The sequence below is a fragment of the Opisthorchis viverrini genome, assembly GCF_000715545.1.
Source record: "Opisthorchis viverrini unplaced genomic scaffold opera_v5_57, whole genome shotgun sequence".
Taxonomy (NCBI): Eukaryota; Metazoa; Platyhelminthes; class Trematoda; order Opisthorchiida; family Opisthorchiidae; genus Opisthorchis; species Opisthorchis viverrini.
Genome location: NW_008751714.1, coordinates 1,305,547 through 1,330,523, shown reverse-complemented (window position 1 = coordinate 1,330,523; position 24,977 = coordinate 1,305,547). Strand labels below are relative to the sequence as shown.

General features: G+C 43.7%; 1 protein-coding gene across 1 annotated transcript in view; it reads right to left on the bottom strand.

Moving 5' to 3' along the window:
• Window positions 1-3,317: 3,317 nt before the first annotated feature.
• T265_03853 (hypothetical protein) overlaps window positions 3,318-24,977 on the bottom strand; it is a gene marked incomplete at both ends in the record, with an annotated part of 53,619 nt that continues 31,959 nt past the window's right edge. Inside the window, 6 exons of the mRNA XM_009168434.1 lie at window positions 3,318-3,422; window positions 5,292-5,355; window positions 6,525-6,580; window positions 10,410-10,595; window positions 14,621-15,074; window positions 22,253-22,328. Of these exons, the coding sequence (XP_009166698.1) occupies window positions 3,318-3,422; window positions 5,292-5,355; window positions 6,525-6,580; window positions 10,410-10,595; window positions 14,621-15,074; window positions 22,253-22,328 (941 nt within the window). The remainder of the gene's footprint in view (window positions 3,423-5,291; window positions 5,356-6,524; window positions 6,581-10,409; window positions 10,596-14,620; window positions 15,075-22,252; window positions 22,329-24,977) is intronic.

Below are 24,977 nucleotides of genomic sequence, written 5' to 3'. Positions count from 1 at the left end.
GCTATGAAATTAAGCGGATGTTTATTGCTACATTTGTCTATAAATGCAAGGAATTCCGCCACGCCGTTTTGTGCAACCTACGTATACTAGCACATCTTTAGTAAAATCTGTATGGGCCACCAACCACCTAACTTAAAGTATATCTGCCGGTAACAAGGTAAATTTAGCATTCTACGTTTCCCTTGATATATAGTTGAAGTACTGACTTGGTCTTTGGTGGTCACAAAACATCAGCTGTGTCATGCTGTTTTCCAACGTACGTAAGACCTCACGAGTTTGCACCACAAATCCTATTTCAACACTCGCCACCAAAACTCAAATGTCAACACTCCATCCTAGAGTGTAGGTACATATAGACTCTAGATGAGATTGGAGGGAACGGGAGACTGGAGACCACTGGTCTTTTCTGTCTCATCACAATGCTTCATGCGTTATAGTATCGGATAGGCATACTTGCTGCGTTTGCACAATGGACAATATCTAGGAATAATATAATGACTTTAAACAGGACAAAAGGTGTTCAGTACGTTGCGAACACGGCCGAGGGCGAAGCGGAAAAGACCGCGGGCTCCCACTGCTATAGCCTGATGGAACATAATCATCATCTCTGACGGCAGCAAAGAACCGGCAGAAAATATTGGCACTCGATTGCCTGACAACCACAAGGAAACACTGTATCATCATCATCACCGAAGAGAGCAAAATCAGTGTTAAGAGTAATGCGCCACTGCCAAAAAATTTATTTCAATGAAAAGAAAGGATCGGTCCATCGCAGGTATTCCGGGGTGCCTACACCAAAAGACGCATAATCGGATAATCTGGAATGAAAAATACGGTATAAGCGCCACTGACATCGATCAGCCGCCATTTCTTGCAATATATCCGGCGAAGCGCACGGGTGTCACGTGGACTCCATCCTGGAAGGAGGACAGCACCTGCAGCCATTCTGGATGTCACATGCTGTTCACCTGCCGGTTCGCGCCGTTCTGAACGAGATACGGAGAACAACACTCGTCTCGGCAGGCAATTTTTCAGCATGCTTACCACATAGCAGAACAGCCGTGCTTGTTGGTGCTGAATGTTTTCAGCAACTGAAGTGCCTACCGCATCACTAATTACGCGTTATCTAATAACATCGTTACGAATCCGCTGGTGCCGTCCGACACCAGTAACGCTTCTGAGAAATCAGTGATCAAAGACCTGAAGGTGCTTCACATCATGTGTCTGCAGACGCCAGACCTCGCAACCATACTACGCCGTTTGTGAAATGCCGGTACACGAGACCCAGTGACGTGCCCTTTTGCCGTCACAAGTGACGCAAATTAGCAAACGTGGTTCGGGTCTTCGAGATTCGTGCACTAACTTTATCAGACACACTTCCGTCAGAGCTAATGCATCCCCCGAGGTAGGTAAGATTCATCACAATTTCCGATGACTCTCGTTGAATTGCAAGAGGTATGCTCAGACATTCCGTGTTCTGAAGTATCTGCCTTGCACTTTGAAGGTGCAAGACGCATACCGAAAGATGATATTATAGTGGTCAGTTTATTCAACAGAGCTTGTGCAGCCTCTTTCTGGTCGAAATCCCGCTGGATGCTCACAGGTCAATGACCCGCGTCAGACAACGAAGAGGCTTCCGAGGAACAGTCGAACGTATCAAGTTGAACAGTCCATGGACTTGTTTCATCATTTTTCACATTTTCAGTTCCTTCCTTCGCCACCAAGCTTCTCGGTCTGCACGGATATTCAGTCTTATCAGTGGTCAGTTGACGCCTCGGTTCGAGCTGCGGTTGCAACCAAAAGGAGTCTGCCGCCGGCCATCAATCAAAGCCACGGTTTTGTCAGGGATCCAGTGCTTGGTGGAAGTTGGCCGGGTTGTACTTTAGACAATAGCTCCAGCATGGACTATAACTTTGAACGTGTCTCCAGTGGCAGGCATCGGACCATCCAACAGGCGTATGAGGAGCTTGTTCTGAAGGGTTTGATTTTTGAATCCACTAGCTTCTCAATGGTTAGGCGAGGTGTGCGCATTTTGAGTAGATCTGGGAAGTGCAGTACAAAGCAAAAGCGGACGTCATAGTCGACACAGATATTCCAGAAGGAACAGAAATCGACCCTCGTCACCGATCGCTTGGATGTCGTCTATTTGGATGCAGGGCCAGTTCGTTGGTCAGCACCACGTACTCAAAATATTTCCGCTATTCCCGAATTGGGTACTGCAGTTGGGCAGGCTGTGATGAGCACAAATCTTCAGCAGACATTCTCCGTTGTCCACGTGTATCGTATCCAACCCAACTCGACCACTCGATTGGACCTCAGCAACACAGACTATCTACCTAAGCAGCCATGTCACCTGTAAGTGAAAACGACGCGTGAGCTTTTAGCTCATTGTAAGCGAAAGACTACGGAAAAGGTGAGGGCTTAGTAAAGAGACCTCTATCCACGGGGAACAAGCTCAGGAACAAAGAGCCTTCTTGGACAACCAGCAGTGAGATAAACATGAGCACCATATCGATTTAGGCACCATCAGGAGTTGTGACCGGAAGATCTTTGTGCACCTAACTCAGCATGCGTTCAGTCACGGAGATACAGTTCGGCCAGAAAGTGGCAGCATACGCCTCATGGGGATCACTCATGTGCCATGTACCGCGGGAATTAAGATAACCAGATAATCAATCAGCTGTAACACCCTTTCGGTGCCTAGCTGCCATGTCACGCGAAGCAAGCACGAGGGCTGGGATACTGCCAGGTTACCCAAGACTAGACAGGGTAAGTCGAGAGATAGTGGTCGAGTTCGAACCGCGGACTTCGGGTCAGTAAATTTGCACTCTAGCCACTTGAGCCATCTCGCCACCACCTCGGGGATTGCAGTCATTTGTAAGGAAACCAATGCAGATGCTACTTAGAGAGGTGCGAAAATCCCACAGGCTCACTGTTTGACTAGCCTTCAAGCACCTTGTAGTGCTTTTTCCCAAATTTTCACAGCGCTTAAATTCAGCAAGTACTTAGGGTACATACTAAGGCTGCCAAACGGTCAAAGACGTGACAATGGGGAACGATTCAACCATTGGACACATTCAATCACCCGCTTCAACGGAAGTACATGACCTGTCATTATTTGTAACATTCAAACTTAGCAGGCCCGTGTTATCTTGCAATGCTGGCTTAATCTGTGAAATCACCGTGCTGTGCTTGTCCTGTTAATTCCATTTCCAGATCAATGTGGGTGGGTCTGTTCAGTGTACTTCCATTAGCGACAGGCATCTGATTTTCTGTTGTATCTTGATAGTTGCATCTGGGATACGATTACGCTCCAGTTAATGTTGACCAAAGGTTCGGCTACCCAACCATACAGAATTTTTTGACAGATTGAAGTTAATATATGGACCATAATCACAATAATCCCATCTCACAGAAGACAGCTGAATTGGCTAAAGAAATTCTGTAATCACCGAAGCGTGGCATTTAGATGCTAATCAATAGACCAACGGATGTGGATCTGAGCTATAACACAACTGTTTCAATTTAAGGTGAAGTAGTTGACGGGTTTACCCATAGTAGTAGAACTGTAGATGTAAAAATAGAATGGCCGACAGGGCAAGATGACTTGTCCGGGAGGTCATTCAAGCTGGACTTGCTCCGCCTCCTAGTGGTACAAACTTTGAAATACAGGAGATATTCCACAAGGTCTCAAGAATGCAATGATGATTCCCCTGTATAAAGAAAACCGTCACAAAATCGGCCTTCTGTGTACAACCTGCATGACTGTAACTCACATCGTGCTCAACCCACTAATAGTTAGGATTATGGCTTAAAGTCTCCCTAAAGGGAAATGCAGTTGAGGCCAACCGTGTTGGTGAATTGACTTGGCATCGAAGACACTACAAAACTGAGAATGTCCTATGACCTGATTGTGACAGCGCACTGTTATACATAACCCTTGTAAGGTGACATTAGGATTCCTTGTACGACAGATAAGTAACAGCTTAGCATAAGCTATCGACCAATTGTGCCAGTAAGTCTATCAATGCGATTTCTTGCGTCCTAACGATATCTAAGACAGCGTAATCGTCCGTATCGCGGTGAAATTGATCCGCATAGGACTACGCCTTACCGACTAAACGGAATTCCTGCCAGAAGGACAACTGAATGTAGCTTTTCATGCAGAATATTTTTTTCTGTGGGCTTGATGTACCCTGACGCACGCTGTAAAAATTACCTTGGTAAATTAGGTACCGGTTGAGGGCAGTGAAAGGCAAACCAAACAAGAACCAGAAGAAAACATAAGATACAAAAATGGATCCAGATTCGAAACATCCTAGAGTAGATGAATCCCTGAATAACATGACGACTAAACGCCAGCGGACATTTTACCTCGAAGGACTAGGTTTACTGCACTCAACAGGAGCCGTCTTAAATATTGCTCATGTGGTATTAATACCATGTGAGAGCAGTGCTCACCGTATAAATTCAGTTGGTGCTCTATTAGGAAGGCCATGCACCGATAGGTAGGTGACCTCAAAAAAATCCAGATTGATAACTTTTTGTGTGAAAAAAGGAAAATCATGCTTTGAGGAGGATGTAAGAATGTAGAAAATATGAAGACAGTTACCATCGGAGAGGTTACGGAACGGGTCCGACGACTGTGCCAGTTTGTTCGAATTTGTGCATCTGATGTATTCCAAAAGTTATTTCACAAACTATAAAAACCTAAGCCTCTGAAGCAAATTTTCTAATCAAACAGATGTAGTGAGACCGAAATTTAAATACCAACTGAAATTCACTTTCAGTAATAGTGAAGAACTTGTGCTGAACCATTGTTTATTCAACATCGCAGACAGCATGTATGTTACACAGTCGAAAAGCCTTTTGTTCACTTAGGATAGACCAATATCACCCTGTGATATCTCTTGTGAGGATAGCATCTGCCCTCTTGTTTACCGATTGTATGTCACATCCAATTGAACGGAATACAGGGACATCGTCCTTACGAATCTATTGCCTTCAAATACAAGAAGAACAAATTTTTAAGATGGACACGTTTTGTGATTTCAGCCAGCTAGTTGTGGTGCAGACATGTTCGGCGAAAGTTGATCGGGACAACGTTCACGAACTTAAACCTGACAAGCTGACATCGGTCACATAAACTTCAACAAGGCCAACTGAAATCAACGCAGATACTATGAGAGAGAGAGCGGCCATGGGAAAGGTACGATAGTCAGGTGCTATTGTAGTTAGAAAACAAATACACTTTATCATAAAAATGTTAATGTGACTGGTTAAAGACTCACCTCGAGGTTTCCTTCGTAAACCTTCTCTGATACCGAATAAAGTTTCCGAAGCCAAGTTGAGAAGCTGACAATTAGAAAAGGACGAATGAACAGTGTTCGAGATTCCGAAAAAGCGAAATAATATTAAACATGCATGCATTAACTAAAGACGTATGAATTCACTTAAGAGACACAATACACAAGGGAGGTTAACGACATATTTAGGTTTGAGGAATTCAGTGATTCTAGGTCCCATGGTGATTAACTTGGGTCCAACCCGGCAGTTATGTGAATGATGACAGTGCTACAGAGTAGAGGTAGCCCGGACATGCAGCTCGGTTTTTTGTTCACAGCTTGGCAGTCGAAATGCGGATCCTTCATCAGCAACAAAGTTAATATCAACAGTATGTACAATAGTAACGCATTGTGAAACGTGGAAACAGTACCAAATAACGGTTAAGAGGCACGATCACAATACAATTACCCCTAATAGACACTAACCTCAGAACAATGTGCGAGCAGATCGCTTAGCATCACTAATGACGTGGCCTGCTTATTTTGAATCTTTGCCTCCGGGGTTGAAAATTGGGGAGTGGATCTCACTAGTATTTTGCACGTCAAGGACAAGCTATTCACAATAATTCGTGTCTATCATCTTTATTCGGAAGACTGAGTGGGAAGGTTTGTTTCACGAATAGGATAATGTATGTTCACAGTTTGAACGGGGCACTGCCAGAAGAAAGACTGCAGTGGTTGGTCATCTGTAAGTAGGATGTTCAGAAACAGATATGTGAGCGAAAAAAGTTCGTTAACGAGGAGCTCCTTGTTGTCGGCGTCTGTCAATCCAACTTTTATTTAGATGCACTGTTTTGATATGGCTTCTAACTTGGAATAAAAATAAAATGCTAGTATTTCTGAGAACATTTATTCCACATCCACACGGTTAATCTTGATGGGCTGATACGAGGAAGAAACCAAAAGTCGCTTCCTCCTGAACGCGGTTACCAGAGAATTACAATCCGAATAATTACTAAACTACTACTACTGCTACTACTAAAACAGGAAGCACAAAATCTAGCGCACATAACTGCCACAGTTCATGATGAATGGGAGTGTATGAGCTGGTCATTCCTCCGACAGAATATCAACGTCTACGATGACACGGACGAAAATTCTGACAGCAGGTACATGAAGAAAAAATTAGCTCAGCTCGAAACAACTAAACTAGGCTGAATAAGAAAATAATAAACAAACCTTGTAACATAATCCGGATTACTTTTGGCGCATTGATCCGGCTCAATTTGAATGTTCTATGAACAACAGAAAACAGGATAACCCGACAACGGTTATTTTAGACGCCGAATGCGTATATACTTCGCAACGGGTTTTTTTCACACAAAGAATGATCCGTTGTAGTAGCACGCCACTTCACATCACTGGACTATATATTGTTCATATTTCCACTCGTGCGGTGAAAAGAGTCAAGAGAAATGTCATGAACGCACTACCTTGAAGTGTGTAGAGCCTAAGTATGCTGGAAGAATGCGAAAACTCTCAGCTAGTCTGTCAAAATACAGCACTATACCACCGTTTACTCGTTGATTTCTGTGTTTTCACATAAAATCCACGAACTTCACTCATTAAATTTGTCTTTAACAATTCATCACCTCTCACTCCACGACACAATTTAGACCGAGGAGGTGAAGCCGCTGCCCCTAATGCGTAGCTGGTCCGCAAAATTTCACGCAACCTCGGTGATCAGATGGAACAGGCATGTCTATCATAGACACTTTGGAAGTGACAACTTGAACTCAGGCGTGAATCACTCACTCACTGACTGGCCTCATTGCGGCTGATGAATGCTGGTGAATAAAAAATCTCACATTCTAAAGCCACGAACACCCGCAGATATAAGATATCAAACCATTATTGTACCAAGGAGCAGGCACCGCAGGCCCGTATGATAAAAGTCCGAGTCAACAGTAAAAAATCGGGGGCCAGATTTTCTCTTTGATGACAACACCAATCCCAAAATGGGTCATGGTTGAGAAGATTCTACACAAATGATCTTCATCCAATATTCAGAGTTTTAACTCGAACCGTTGCACTCAGCTTTGCTCGATGTGTGCAACCACTTCAAACACAATGATTTCTTTGGGGAGAAATTCTCGTAAAAGCGGACAGTATTCTTGTCTTTATTGCTAAATCTTAATAGACTATAACATGAGTGCGAGATAATGCTCAAGCGAAAACAAAATTATGTAAATCGTTGAGCTCAACGGATGTAGCAACTCACTGAACGAGATCCAAGTCGATACAGGACAACCCAAAATGAGCGGACACTCATTTCATTTGGCCAACTGACCTCAACAACAGACAGTCAGACGACGTGAATAAGATATCACTTGACCCGTATTTAGTAACTCGTGAAAAGCAGTGGAAACTTTGATCTTTAATGCCACTTTAAAATTAAACTTCTCATATGCGAATTGTCAAGGTCAGGTTTGTGGAAATAGCCCCAGAATGCCCGAAACCCACTAGGAACCGCCAACTTCGCTTTAGGAAGGCAGCCGAGTTTCTGGGTCCATAAAAAGCCAGCTGCCAGCTAAGCAGGATGACTAACGATGCTCGAGTATTCAGGTATGTCCTCGAAGCGATATCAACCAACAGTGACCGGACGGCTTTGATTAGTGGTCAAAAGTTCGTTTTAAATACCGCAATACTCTCCGTAATTTCGCTTTAACTTGTTCACCATAAAGCTGCTGTGTTTTTGTTGGGTGAGTACTCCGGTCAATAAGGTTCTGTAACCGGGTTTCGCAGTCAGTCAGAAACAAGTGGTGCCTACCGCGCATCGTAATGGTCACGTAAGCTGCCGAAACAACTAATTTGATCGTAACGTACTGGCTAATCCATACGTTAAAGATAGGGTTTTCTCAACTAGCAGAAACGGTTACGTTGGCATCGGCAGAAAAACACTCAACGTCTGTCTGGGTAAGCTACTTAAAAACAAGGTACCTGAGAGCGATTCTAGTGATACGTGCACATCGATGTTCGTAACCTCTATGCAAATGTCACAAACCACAGACCATGGCCATGATAATTTGTTCACCCAAAGCCGGCGAATTTATCTCGCAGGGCTTTTGTTCCGCCATCACTGATTATGACGAGGCCAGCTTTCCTAAAAGTAAAATTTGGTGGATTAGAACTGTAACTTATACAATACACCGCGTCCAGCTAAATCACATTTTGTCCGTCCAGTCAAATCGCAACCGTAGTACTTTCAAAAGCGCCTACTTCCAACCCTGTCACACTACATGTCTTAGCTACCTGAACACTTCGCTATCGAACAACCCCATAAGAGGAAATGATCTTCGCGATCCCCCATTTTCAGAGCCAAAGAGGAGGTGCGTTCTGTTTCTCAAAATAACAGTGGATTTGCCATTGACCGATACCTATCAACGGACTATACTGATGTCGCTGCTAGATTATGCTAGACGAAACATGTGTATTGACCCTCATCTAGCTGCTTATGCATCATTCTGATGCAAATGAATTAAATATTCCGTGATACCTCCTCTATTCATTAACCAATCTAATCGGTAGGACCATATGTAACAGACATCCTGGTGGAATACGTAGCTTGACCCTAGCTCCTTGGCGCTGGTGGTGCAGACAAGACAGATGATACTTCGACTACATCAGCTAAGATTACCGGGACAAAGGCGAAAGCTACAATCGATGTTGTATTATTAGCGTGACGGATTTTGGCTTTGGATTGACAGCAACGGACCGGTTATTCGGTGTCCAGTTCATGAGAACAGCTTGGACGGTTGAGTCCGTAGCGCTCAGCGCTTCTGCTCTGATGATGCAACACCGATAGTTCAGCTCCCGCTGCCTGCGCAAGAATAGTACGACGGAGCTGATTGAACGGCATGCCTGCACGAGTTCAGTGAATCATAAATTGAAAGACAGGATAGATATTCACACCTCAATATGCAGTTATCGATACGTGGTGGGAGTGCAATAATTTGTAGACAACGACTTCGTTTATTTGTTCAATTCGTGGAATCCTTAGGGTACTCGAAGGGTCGGCTTTCCAATCGGCAAGCGGTATGGTTACGCCCGGTGATTTGGAAAGCAGGAATACTGTTGGGAGATACACAATTCGTTACCAAAACACGGCTCTGGGGAGAACATTACGTATATTAGGATGCAAGCAAAATATCGGAAACAAACGGCAAAATCCCGGACTCTCCTAAGAATATCCTACGAATCTAAATCTCCATTTCCTCGAGATAGTACGGGGAAGATTTTGATAACCTCTACAGAGGACTAAATTTCCTTAAGGCTATAGCGTGAGTTAAGGGTAACGATTCATTTATCTACCCTTCGCAAGAGGAGTAGCTGCAAGTGCAGCCTGAAAAAAAGACAAAGACACAGAGATATCAAAAAACGTTCAGGCTTCCGAAATAAATATTAGTGTGAACCAAAATAGCTACATCGGATCGACTGGAGTCGAATGTATCACATTTCTGGTGCATGATAACAGTCTGAAGTGCCACAAACCCCCGAGTAGATGGACACACAGCAAGACCCCTGGATTCTTCGTATTTCCGTCCAATCATTCTGCGGTAATGAATCCAATAAAATGGTATACAAATTCGAAAATCGACTAATTCTAGCTCACATCGTGAGAGAGCTTTGGAAAATCTTTATCTTTTCTTATCTAAAAGTGCATCACTCTGTTATATCCCGCATGTTCCTTCAGCATTAAGTGCCGAGGTGTTTCGTGGTCAGAGATGATTGCATTTAGTCATATTATTACTAGATTTCCGGTGCAATGTTGCCTCGGAAAGCAACGGAAATAAGATTGAACCTTTAAAAAAGCACATGGTTATTTTTAACGCAATTATATGGTGTAATAAAAATCGGTGTTGAGAGAATAGGTGATCAAAAAGTAGCCACATACATGACTGGTAGCAAGAGAAAGTCAGCGAAAATAACCGGCAATTAAGGTTCACCTAACCGACGCCCGACTCGCCTTTTTACTGCAGCTGGCCTGTTTAACGGAAGCTTTGTTTGTCATTTAGGCATTGGCACCTGAGGTAAGACTGTAAGAATCATCAACCAAGAACTTACCAACTGAGTGGGTAACTGAGGCGACGGAGACTTTTCAAATGCGGCTGGATTGAACGAAACGGTGTTGAAGTCGAAATTATCGAGTTCTTCTTGCATAGCCAAATCTGCTGGAGTTTGGTCTAAATCTACCAAATGACTGGCAGAGACAACCAACGGATTTGGAGAACGGGAGGAGTCTTTCGAAGACTATTGCAGAGAAGGAAAGAAAAATAAAATGGAATAAAATAACTTGGGAACAATATATACAATGTTTTTTCAATGTAATACTCGAACTAGCAATGTTGTGGAATGTAGGTAGCTCGGGTGCGCTGTTTGGTTGTTGGTCTGTTCGCCGAGCTTGGCAGTTGGATTGCAAACGTTTCATCACCAATCGAGGTGACATCATGAGTGCAGTGCAACCCTGCATAAAAGCTGAATACGCTTTGACTGTGAACTATTGTGGATCTTCATTTAGCTTGGGAATTTCCCGACTTGCCAAGCAAAAGAAAAACCATGTATTCCGGTAGCAGTGACGCAAAACTATTACACCATCAACTGCAATGCACAACACGCGGGGGATTAAGTGTGAATGGTACCTCTACTCAAATCTTTTAGGGATCTTGAAAGCATCACAAAGAGGATGTTTTTACACAATTTTTTCAGATCAACGGAAGGCATAACTGTAATATATATATATATCAAGAAAAAAGGATCAGGACTGATGATATGAAAATGAAGCATTTACATTTTCCAATAAATCAGACGATCACGAATTTTACTAAGATGATGTCATAAGGATTTCTTTGAAACATTAAAAACAAAAATGCAGTACTTTCAACACATGAAAACACCAAGGCCGGCCGAACACTCAGTAACTATGAAGATATTGGTTGCTTGAAAGGCCTTTCTGAATATAATCGTTATAAACCGTTCTCCAAAAGCTCGGCTGTCTGGAAAAGATTGTTGATACCATCAGATCTCTTCACTCCGGTACGAGAGCCCGAGTACCTGTCGAACTATCCCTGCCGTGTTCGCAGTTGGCACGGAAGTGGAGTAGGGTTGTGACCTGGCTCCAACAGTGTCCACTCTGACTATAATTTGGGCAGACTTACGTGATTCCGAAGGTGGCTTTCCGATTTAGTGCCATCTAGCCCGTTGACACCCTATCTCAAACAGAGCGAGATGGCTCCGTGGTTAGAGCGCGAATTTACTGACCGGAAGGTCCGTGGTTCGAACCCTTCATCTGCCGTTCGACTTCTCATGTATAGGCTTGGACAACCTGGCAGTATCCCAACCCAGGCGGTTCCTTCTGGTGGTATGGCAGTTAGGCACCGCAAGGGTGTTAAAGCTGAACGATTTTTTCTTAGCTCAAACGAAGCTACATTAGTCAAAGTTTCGTCGGCTGCATTTCGCAGATGACTGTGCTTTATTTGCACGTTCGAAAGAGGAATAGCACCGATTAGCTAAAGCTTTTGTCTCGGCAACATATTACTTGAGCCAAAGTATAAATGGTCCTAAGACACTTGACCTCTAATTATGTCTTTGATAACAAAGGACGTGTATTCAAATTAATGGCCACCGCATGGCGTGCTGTGAAAATTTACGCTACCAGGGCAACACCACGTCCACAGACTTCGTGACAAACACGGAATTGCATGTTAAGGTTGCCAAGGCAAGCGCTGCTTTCGGTTGATTATATAAGTGTTTGAGGCAACCTGGACCTGGACAGCAAGGTCGCAGTGTACTAGGTTACCTCATCGTCTTCACTATTGTGCGGCAGATAAACGTGGATATCACACGCACAGCATGTTAAGATGCTCGGCGAATTTCGGTTGCGACGCCCAAGCAAAATAATAAATACGATTTAAGTAATCGGATAAAGTTCTCAAACGAACCAGGATAAACGGAGTCCAGCAGATTTTGATACACAACCAGTTATCCTAAATAGGCCGGGTTAGATGGGTAATTAATAATCGCATTCCGAAACAACTCTCGTGGTCAACCGAAGAACGGGGTTCGAGCCTGGCCGAATTTTTGTTAGTTAATGTGCAATGCTATGATATGGGGTTCAGATCTTGGCAAAATCTAGCACGTTGCAGGGCAAACTGTCATTTGCACAGACCTGAAGAAGTTTGTCTCAATACTCGAAAGCCGGTGAACCATTGGAAACGGTCGCATAATGTTAGGCACAATCGTAGCCACCTGGACCTGTGTAGCCTCTGAGAGCACAAGGCTGAGCAGAGTAGGGCTAACAGGTCGTTAGCGCGCCCTTGCTAAACCACGATTTAGGGCCTGGGAATAGCCCGGATAAGTTTCTCTCATTTCTAGCCCACATCAGCCTACGGTAAGCCTGCTCCGAACTCTAATCTGTCTGACTCTACTGTCATAATACGAGATGATAGTATCAGTGGGCATCCGCCTGAATATCACTTAAAAGATGCGGTGATGAGCGTCCTCCATCGTTGTGGTAATTTACCAGGAGGAACTGTGGTGCTTGCCAGAAACTTGGTTGACGCATAAGGCAAGCGCCTTAGAGCAGCACAACTAATGTCACCGTGTGTAGAAAGCCGATGGTTCTCAAAGGTCTTCTGCGTTTGCTCGCCGATCCCATTCCATTGAATTTGCATCGGCCTCACCGGCTTACCCGTAACACTATATTCGGCTCCACACAAACCGATTGTGGTTTACCCGCTATGTGCAGGCATCTGGTGGGTCGACCACATTGGAACAACAAATCTGTCACAGATGCCAGCGAACAACTACCGATATATATATATATATATATATATATATATATATATATATATATATATATATATATCTTCATGTCAACTATCGATATATATATATATATATATATATATATATATATATATACGTATATATCCTTGTCCATGCAGGTGAAATTATATTTGTTCCAAAGAACGATACCAACTTTATTAGTTAAAGAATTCTGTCTTGAGATACATGCTCAACATAGTTTGCACCAAACAAGCTTGCTGCCGCACACATGGCTTCGCAATCGTACAGTTACAAAAATTCCTCCATGCTACACTGGATTTTACTTAAATTGTATTTCGTGTTTCTCACTGGAAATAAAAATGTACAATCGGGATAACAATGCACTCCAAACAAGTAGTGTACCAGTTAGGGGAAGCTGAAACATTACTATGCAATCACGCACCTATTGTGAAGCGATCTGTTAAACTGTTTCACATCAGTGACTCTAGATATCAGCCTGACGAATGCCTGGATTGGCTGTGAAGACAAACTACTAACCCAGTTATGTACACCATTTCTATCTTCTTGGGCTTAAGCTAATGAGAGGCCCTCAGTACTCGTGTTTCCTTCAAGTTGCACAAGTGGCATGCACAAGAAGAACCAGAGTGAAGTGTTTCCCCAGGTGCATGTGCATGGAGATGTAAAAGTAGATCGTCTATTAGCTAAGCTCTTTGAATGTAACAAAAATGCATCTTCAGGAAGTGCCTCTACACTGCAGCGAATACATTGAAAACTGCGCCATGATTGGTCAAAGCAGCATGCAAACGGAAGTCAGTGACAGGATAAGCCGCCAAGCGGGCCATACAAACAGAGCTACGTAAATAACTCATCATAACCGAGGGATTACGCTGGGTTCCGGGTGAGTCGCCCGTGAAAACCAAATCGATATGCAAATAGGTGTATTTGTCATAAGCTACGGAAGGTTTGTTGACAAAAAACATGAATCACACATTACCAGGTAGAAGACAGCAAGTTATTTCGTTGTATTGTCCCAAAGGTAGGCCCTTTTCATGGACGGGACGGCTTGGTCTGACAACTCAACGGCAAGAACTTATTTTATACTGTGACTGATTTTCATTTTGAGTAATTCTGTAAACCAGTCAATGGTTGAAAGCATTCAGTTAGACAATTCATATGGTTTTATGTGTCATGGATTGCCCGTAAGAAGTCCGAAGTTTTCAGAAGATAAGACTGATGAGCCTGCGGCCTAGCACAAGATATACCGAAAAGATCGTGGAGAAGAACGATCTGATTTTGTTCCTCACACGCCACAAAACAAACGGTAAGAAAAAAATCCACGATAGGTAAAATGGTCACCGAAAATAGCGACCACGTTATTCTGCAATGTTCACCTTCATGTAGAAAGCTCTCAAAACTAAAGCCTAGTAGACCGAGGAGGTGAAACGAGTAACTGCCTGTTCCGTAGTTGGGACAGAGTGGAGTGTACTCACTTCCTTAGGAACCAAAGCAACTGTAGGCTGTGTAACCACAACTTCATTTTTCATGACAGGTCCTCTGGAAACAAACTTTAACTGTGCTGATTTCGTGTGTTTTACGTGACGCTGATTTGGTCGAGATTTCTGCCTGTCAGCAGGTGGTGTGCAAGCAAATAGGCTTCCAGGTGTTGACAAGACGGTCTCATCGATATCAACTTCTTCCACAGAATCCTCTAGCATATGGCCCAGCTGAACCAAATATGGGTTCGGCCTTACGGTTGGCTTATTCGGCTTGTGTTCATGGTGTGGACTTGTAGATGATTCCCAGGAAGCTGGAATTATGTCTTCATACTTGGAGTTTTCAAGAACCGGGTCAACTTCAGGAGCTTCATGTTTACGTGTGGCAGCAGTTGGCACGTTTTTGTGGATGACCTCCACATCCACAATGTCAGGTAAAAATTCAGGGTCACTACACAGAAAAAAGGCAAGCAAGAAAACACTTTGAGTGTTTTAATCAAAACACTAGAAGTAAAGTTTGGGACAGCACTGTCAGTATCAGTAGCATTCTACACATAGATATCAACCCTTTTTGTACGACTGAGAAGCCGTAATGAGTAGGGGGAGGCGACGTTTACCTGGCCCACACCAGGGGACTGTTTGAATTGCTCGTTGCATTTTCGAAAAATGCAATGCCGTTAGTAATCACCACGTAACTCTGATGAGAGTGCCACAAGAGCATGATTTTCAAATGACCGAATACTGAGTAACTGATAAAATGTCACACGACCTCAAAGAGAACATCGTCCTCGGGCCAAAACGACCTCTAAAGCACAAGTTCTCTCTATTTGGGGATGCGATGTTTTATTGCCGAGGAGGCAAGATAATGACTTGATAACAGAAGTCGGAGTGTGCCGTTCATCAACAGGACGGAGTAAAATGCTGCAGCTCAGGGATATGAACATGCGGAAGTACACACACACACACACAAACAATACAAACACACAACAATACAATATGGTCATGCATTAAATAGTGACAATATAACCCACCCTTAACACGACTTGGCAAAAACCTGGATTCATTGGACTGAAGTAAGCATTAAAACAGTAGATTAATCTGTTGCCACTCGAACGGTCGTATGTTGAAACAGTTCACTCACCGAGATCGGTAGACTAATCTCAACTCAGCCTCCGGCATAAATTCTAAGTAAGCATTAAAACAGTAGATTAATCTCAACTCAGCCTCCGGCATAAATTCGTATGCTAACTTGACGTGCATACACGCTAATGTATGTTTTTGGTTTTATATCACGGAAGAGGGTTTCTTGGACCAACGTTGCAGGGCTCCGATAAAATATTTCTTGGCGATCGATAATGGAGGGTGGCATTATATCCCTACGCAAAAGGTTTACGGGCCATATATAGCATCAGTGTGATTTAGCCGTAGTGGTTGACATAGTGAACTTCCAGTTCGACGACTCGGGTTTGAATTTTTTCATAGGCCTCCCCGAATTGGCTGCCGCCTCACATTTCGCTTTATCATAATGGCAAAATATACTTTTTGCACATATGACACAGCCGCCAAAAAAATTTTTCAAGAGAAATATACAGCAAACACTCAGTTTCATTGGAATAAAACGTCACCTGAGTTCACCACATTAAGTGGTATCAGACAGGGCTGTTTTCTTTCACCTTTTCTCCTCAACTTCGTCATTGATACGATCATGGAAGACTCACTACCAGCCTCTAATGCCTGTGGGGTCGAAATGCTCCCTGGGTATCCACCAACAGATATCGAGTACACAGATGACATAGCTCTTCTTGGATCTAACCCCGTGGTAATTCAAACAATATTAAATAATCTGAATAATTCCTCCTCACGGTTTGGCATGCACTTCACACATGAAAAGTGTGAAGTGCTATTGCAAGACAGGGTGGGCTCGAACCCATGTTCATCCTTGCGGATGAACCGATAGAGGCAGTAGACAAATTTGTTTACCTGAACAGCTGTATCAGTCCCGGTAGTCTCGTCAAAGATGATATTTTCATCCTAATTGGGAAGTCTAGAACGGCTTTTGTAAACCTGCGTCACCTCCGGCGTAGGCGTGACATCAGCTTCTCTGTCAAGGGTCGAGTGTACAATGCTGCGATGCGCTTCATACTATTATACGGATCAGAAACCTGACCGTTGCGCCCCGAGGACATCAAAAGATGGAAGAGAGCCAGAGGCGATCAAACAAGGACTTAGCATCGAAGTATAAAAGCCATTACCAACAAACTCTGCTACGCTGGTCATTGCCATCTTCCTGGATGGCGACCCCGAGACGAGCCACATCAGTGGTTGGAGACACTGTCAAACAAGGCCCAGTCGCGCCCTCAATGGCGCTCGCGCACTCAGGCTGTTTCCTTCACTGCATCGCTCCATTCCTAATCCCCTCACTCGACACTCTACTGACAATACTGTAATCACGCACCAATTTATCAACTCCCGCCTCCAACCTCCTCAAATCATCAGTGAACGACACTATGGCAGCTACAGCCACTGTACCACAAGTACGCGGTTCTTGCAGCTGACAGGGATGATGATGATCGACTGTGGGTCGGAGAAAACATTATCTAGAGAGAGGGCACGCTCTGGCATTCTACAGGCGAAAAGTCCGAGGGGAGAGATAATCCAGTACGCCGGAAATAATTGGAATAAGCGGAGGGGAATGTATCAGAGAAACTGTACGCATGTACGGGAATGGAGACAAGATTTGTCTGCATATTGAGTAGTAGGTTTATCTTGAGGAAACGAAAGTCCTTTCTAATATTATTGAAAATATAACATGACGGCCGATGCACTGTGGCCTTTTAGTCAAACGTTAGTCCAGTTTTGAGCGGACTTATACACCACTAGCAGTTCAAATTAAGGTGAGGGTTGCTCTCTCTCAGTACTATAAGGAGGACCTGGTAGCAGGAACTACTTACGTATTACAAATGACTTGTTGCAAAAGAAAACTTGATCACGTAGACTATTGACTATATAATAAAATTAAAAGAAACATTTCGTTGGTTTAGTCAATGGCTAAAGAGCTTATATGAAGGCTTCCAACGAAACACCATTTCAAGCGGCATGGCAGATATTGTACAGTGAAATGAGCATGATGCGTAGGGAAATACACTACCAGATAGACGCAAACAACGGACAAGCGAAGCTTGAGACGATATATATGTAACTGATTGGCCCATGATACGAAGGCAGAGGATAACTCGTACAGCGACTCATTTGGTGCATTCAATGAAATTTGAATGAGGGACATGAAATTAAGAAACAAGATTTTGCGAACATTGTATATAAACCTTGATTCACAGGAGATAGCTGAGCATATAATACAAGGAGAATACTGAAGACTGGCGTGAGCCTTCTCGGTGGGCAAAGATGTAGTCTTCAATCGCATTTGTTACTTTCCAACATACAATCGAGTCGGAAACAGTCGTGAGAAAAGATAGCTATAAGACTGGTATAACGCTCTCTGTTCAGTCACTGTTTTCGAACTGCTATTACGCAGGTAGCGTATAGAAGGTCTCTTTGTAGAACGAACTATTAGTCATCGATATTATACTGAGAAGTGCAATAAGTGAAAGAGACAGGATAGCAAATACAAAGGCTAACCCATAAAGTTAGCTATCTAGAGTACTCCGAGGATTTGCAGTACAAGAGTTAGGTAATGAGATAAACAACAAATTGAGGAAAATCTTGCACATAAAATTAGCCCGGTAAAACAGAAAAATAATGAGCGTCAGGGGTTCACCATTTAGCGCGCCTTGCATCCCAACCAGACTGGTAACCGCACTCAGCCTCCAGAAGCTTACATTGGTCGACCGGCTGAATTTCATTGCAGCGACTCTTTTTGCAAAAAGGGCGATTGAACTTTCAGGTCTGTCTTGTCCGTTCCTTTGAAGAGAGCCGCCACGTTTTAGGTCCCAAGCCGTAAATAACCCAACTTGTTTTTACAGTCTGTCATCTGTGAGAAGGTGGTGTTTTTATACTTCTGAGCCTAGAAGTAGGTTTATTTCAAATACTCCATTCCAAGTCTTTGATTTCAAAGTATGATTCCCATGGCAGTGGGCAAGTGGCCTAGCCAGAGGGTGGAGAGAATCTGGCTAATACTACCACTGCGCACAGCAAGCGCCTATTGAGCAGCATCAGATTTTTTATTTCTAAAAGTATTCCAACCGTACTAGATGATTTGACCGTTACAATCAACTGCTGGGCAATTGGAGTGTGTGGTTTTAGGGCCGATATTTTCTAACCCGTCCTTCCTCGAGGGAGGTAGCATCTCTGCTTTCCATATTTCCACATGTTTACATATATTTTCACTTTCCACATCATATATATTATATAGTTATGTGTAATATGGACATCCTGTCCCACAGGCCAGTACGGATTTACCCCCAGAACGTCTCGTGATACGATTTCACCAGTGGTTTTGACTTTGGCGGAAACGGCCCAATCGCAGTCAGTGGCGCTCATGCATCAAAGCTATCGCATTCAGTGCATAGCTACCAAATTTCCGAACAAACTGAGCATGCCTTCGCCTCCAATGCTTGGTTTTGTATTCCACTTTCCCGCTTTCTGGTGATCAAAACTGTAGCAGCTGGAACTAATGTGCCCATGGCACACGGTTTATAGCTGATTAATTGAATTGACTTGATGATTTTTCGTGGTAAGATGACTAACTGCTCTTCGTCGGACTGGTCCCCGTTGGTTTATCTCGCGTGGAAGAATCTTAAGATATTGAGTTCTAACCAGCTTGACCCGCAGGATCAGTTCAGTCGAAACTATCTATCAAAAGAGGGTGTGTATGTGTAATATATAAAATGCAATATATATATGTATATATATATAATCACCTCTGACACACCTCTGGACACTGTCAAGATGGGTCAGAATTATACTCTTCTTAAAGGCGTATACCCTCCAGGGGGGAGCAAGATCATTTTATCCTGCAAGCACCTATCGGCTGACAGCTTGCAGGCACTTCGTTACCAGATATTTAAATAGTAATTACGTTCAGAGGGGAAAATAATTAAAAAAAACGTGTCGTTTGCCAGGTGTAGATAGCTTTGCATAGCCAATAGAGCGCTACAAGTATCCCTCCATAACCAATATAAGCCCTTCCAAGGAACACTATACATAAGGGTATTGAAAGCTCTTTGAAAGCCCACAACCGATTAAGTCCCTATCGGGGGCTCATAAAGTAAACGCAGTCACAGAGTTACCGCCAACCTCATCCTCCCAACTCAATCCAAATGGAACGCAATTCTCGAAATAAACTTATTTTCAAACTATTTTGGTTTTAAAAGAAACTCAAGTGAATCCAACTTGCATCTCGTTTATGGTATTCTTCAGCCAAATCTGTTGCACAGTTGAGTGTCCTGTTGAAACCGCATTAATACGCATACCAGTGAGAACCAGGTGAGATACAAGAAAGGAGAGACCGGTTGTTGACTGTTGAAGAGTTTTTCAGCAATCTTATGAGCGGTGCTCAGTCGAAGAAAGACACTGTGATATTACGAATACCACAATACGAATCGTACCAGCTGAAACATGATGCGGTCTTAATGCAGAAAATGCAGCTGAAAAATATCATAAGCAGGAGATTCCGCTGGGGCTCAGTCGAGCCTCCCGTTAAAACAAATTGGTGTGCGAGCGACCGTATTTCGCACCCATAAGCCTCCCACACATTGCAGTACCTGCCCTGATCATGGCAACGAGGGCGAGGCTTTCATGTGGCAGTGGACGGACGTTCTAAGGTTCCACTGCACTACGGTTATAGGTTGCGACCGGGTAATTTGTTAGTTTTTTTCAAACATCTTGTGTACGGTGTTTGAAGAAGTGTACTTGGAGAAGATATCACGCCTGGCGAATGAACGAGAGCAGAATGAACCGGTTGCTTGGCTTGAATTATATCTCTGACACTACTAGTCCCATATTATATCCGGTTTGATAGTCTTCTCAGGAGTAGTGTACTTCTTAATGTGCAGAGATTCTGAAGCCTTTTCGTACGCAGTAACAATCATAATAAGAAACTGAATTGAATACAATCTCCTCCGTTTAAAAAAAGCAATGGACGTGAGTTCCAAGCAAGTTTGCTGACGGATCAGATTAATGTGACACGTCTAAGCTTCTTGCTAGGTCATATGGCAAAACGACAGGAATCAAGTGTGGCGGATATAGTCTAACAAAAATATTTGGAAATTAAGATTAGCAACATATGGATTTTTAACAAATTGGTGAGCAGCTCAGAACACAGCAAGTGCTATAGTCCATCCAATTTCGGTTAATTGACTCCGGCACCGAACGGCTGGAGTATATATGGTGTTTCGTGCAACAGACGCATAAGTTAATTTAACATAAGAACTGGCTGCATCGGTATCCAGAAAAATGTTCTTTCTGCATTCAGGTTATATTGAGCTTGTGTTGTGGTGAAAAACAAGCTACTGAGAATGAACGTTTAAACACTGTCATTATTTCGCGTCCACAACAAACAGAACAGATACACGGTACTGTAGCGAGAAGGGCAGTTATTTTCTTTTACACAATTCGCAACTTGACGCCAGGCCCTTAGTAGGTAAACTGATAAAAAATACCAATCCAATTACCACAATAAATTTCCACTGATTTACAGTGGTTGTTGTAATCAGGAATTTGTTCTCAGCATTAGCCTATGGGTTCGTTTGATAAAGCAGTAGCCTCAGCCTCAAGATCACGTGAATTTAACGCGTATGAATTACGGAAACAAAATAACAGCCGTTAGTTCTGGATCTAGTTTGCCAGATTCTCGGTTGCACGGTGATTGGCATTTTTTGCTTTCGTTCCAAAATATGCTTCCCCGGATGCGGACTACAAACCTCGAATGTACTGATGAGTGGTTGCATCGTTCGGTGCATTTTGTTGTCTATCTCGATCTGGCGGATCTAAACCATCGAAGACACAAAACTACCAACGTTGTTTTTCATACATGCTGTAAGCATTTTCGGTCCACCTGCTGCTCATGTTACACACGAACGCCATCCAATACAGCCCTGTTCAGGTACCACCACTACCAGATACTGACCACGCTTAGGGAGGCACCTGACTTCAATGCATGTCAAATCCGAACTTGCACCACTAAGCCGGTCGAGGGACCATGATTTCGCCTGCGTTTTTGCTCAATCCATCAAAAAGCACGACAAATCCAACAAGAAAGAAAGCAGTTAGGTAAACAGGCCATTGGTTTTATGGAACTACAGAGCAAATGAAGCCGGAGCCTTAATTAATGAATGCGCAGAAAATAGCTAGAACATCCATCTTGGTGTGTTCTTACCCATTATGAATTGCCTGTATTCGCTTGAAGGCTATTCTTTTCAAGTTATAAAAATTGGGGTCGATAATTTACGCGCTCTGCATGGAAGAAGCTAGCAGCGGACATCAAATAACTGGCTACTGTTAGTACTTTGGCTCTGAAGGGTCACTGTCTCTAAAACCATCTCCTGTCTCAGAGGAATGAGTAGGACTGGTTGCATAGACCGGTAGACAACGTGCTTGAGGAAACAAGATGAATATCCAGGCGTGTGTATGGTAATGATACAGTTCATATATCAGGAAAACAGGTAAACCCACCTATCGTTCGGCATCGCCTGAGAAGTCATCGCAAGAGCAGTCGCAGCGGACAAGGTTGGTCGTTTGGATTGAATCGCTACAGTTTAAATGGTTGGAAGAGCGAAGGGAGTGTAAGTAAGCCAAGAGAATATTGGTGTGCGAGAGACTATACCTGGAAGTTGCTCCAAACTTTTGAGCACGCATAAACCTGAAAAACTTTCCGTTATACGGGCAACATTTGCAATACATTCAGAAAGGTTAACTCATTTTTTCGGAAGAAAACCTAACGGAAAAGTTCTCTTTGCATGGTCTTTAAATGGTATGAGTTTTGAGGACTAAGCAAGTGCGGATATGCGCGGGCGCTGGGATGACACGAGGCGGTGTGCAGTTATCAGTGAAACCGCCTGGGTCTAAAAGTACAAAAATCCAAGTAGCGTTAGACCCAATTAACCAGCCCACCCCCATCCCCAAACTAATTGTCCCAGCACCCTTGGACGAACACAGGTGAACGAAATCTGTGAATGACCCCAAGAGGAATTTTCCATTAAGGTGTTCTAGACTGAAGAAGTAGGGACGAAAAAATCCGGGTTCATCGTAAAGACGAACCCCCCTAACCGATCTATCGTAAAGCTTACTCATCCCCACCAATCAACAAACAGGGACATCAGACTGAACACCCAGCACTGATCACGTCACTAGTCATAAGGAATCTCACGGATTGGTTCCCTGACTGCCTTAAAACCCAATCAACCTACTTACTTACTCACTTGGCCTGATGAAGCTTTTGTGTCAAAAGCGAAACGTTGCCAAGCAATAAACCCACTGATTGTTTACCAAACCCCTCTGAAACGATGACTTCCCAATCGGTCCCAAACATTTTCCAATTGATTGAAGTCCACAGGCTGTTCAAACTGATATGTTCGACTGTTCCTCGGAAGCTTCTTGTTACCGAAACTATCATTGACTCAAATGGCTGTCTGATATCCAGCAAAGGAGATTATTCGGATTTTTGGGCATAATACTTCCAACACCAATTCGTTTGGCCACTGGCTACTTCCAGTCCGGAACCTCGCATTCAACCCAAAAACGGACTGTGAATATGGATCCCCTTCAACATCAGAAGTGTCCGAATGCATGTCTCTACTCAACCGTCATTGTACTGCTGGTCCTGACGACCTTCCGTCTGTTGTATACAAAGACTGTGGTCGCCAGTGCCTCTATAGCCTGGTGGTGTCCATCTAGGTGAATGAGAGTGACCCAAACAACTGGAGTGAATTGATGATAGCGCCCATTTTCACAAAAGACACTCGCAGTAAATATGGCAAATGCAGAACTATCAGCTTGACTCATGTTGAACAAGGCTTTAGGCACCACTGATTTTTCGTTGTCTGACGCGAGTCATTGACCTTTGAGCATCAAGCGGGATTTCGACCAGAAAGAGGCTGCACAAGCTCTGTTGAATAAACTGACCACTATATTACCATCTTTTGGTATGCGTCTTGCACCTTCAAAGTACAAGGAGGGTGCTTCAGAACGTGCAGTGTCTGAGCATACCTCTTGCGATTCAAGGAGTCATTGAAAGTTTTGGGGAATTTTACATACCTCGGCGGATGTATTAGCTCTGACAGAAGTTTGTGTGATTAAGTTAGTGCAAGAATCTCGAAGACCCGAACCACGTTTGCTAATTCGCGTCACCTGTGGCGTCGAAAAGGCACATCACTGGGTCTCGTGTACAGGCACTAAACAAAGAGTTGTACTGTCGTGTGGTTGCGAGACGTGGTGTCTACAGACACACGATGTGAAGCGTCTTCAGGTCTGTGATCACTGATTTCTCAGAAGCGTTACTGGTGTCGGACGGCACCAGCGGATTCGTAACGATGTTATTAGAAAACACGTAATCAGGGATGCGGTAGGCACTTTAGTTGCTGAAAACATTCAGCACCAACAAGCGCGGTTGCTCGGCTATGTGCTAAGCATGCGGAAACACTGCCTGCCAAGACGAGTGTTGTTCTCCGTACCTCCTTCAGAACGGAGCAAACCGCCAGATAAACATCATATGACATCCAGAATGGTATAAAAGTATCTCCACGAGTCTAAGTGTTGCAGTTGCTGCCCGCCTTCCAGGGTGGAGTCCATGTGACACCCGTGCGCTCCGCCGGATATATTGCAACAAATGGCGGCTGATCGATGTCAGTGGTATTCATACTGTATTTTTCATTCCAGATTATCCGACTATGAGACATTAGGTGCAGGAACGGGGCGAGATAGCTCAGGTGGCTAGAGCGCGACTTTACTGATCGGAAGGTCCGTGGTTCCAAACCAACCTCTGCCTCTCGACTTACCCTGTCTAGGCTTGGGTAACCTGGCAGTATCCCAGCCCTCGTGCTTCCTTCGGGTAGCATGACAACTAGGCACCGGAATCATCATCATCATCATCATCAATGACAGCAACATCAGTGTTGGCACTGATGCTTCACTGCCATACAACCATAAAGTTCGTTTAGTTATATATGTATATATATATATATATATATAATTGTATTAAATGCGCTACAGTGAAGAGAAGAGAAAAAGAGTGGGTGAGGGAGGGGACCTAGTGCTGACCTATGTCAGCCATACTGAGGTGCCTACACCTCCAACCGCTCAATCAGAAAATCTGGAAAGAAACTGACAGCACGAACGCCACTGACATCGATTAATCGCCATTTCTTGCAACGTCTCCAGCCAAGCACAGACGGGGTCACGG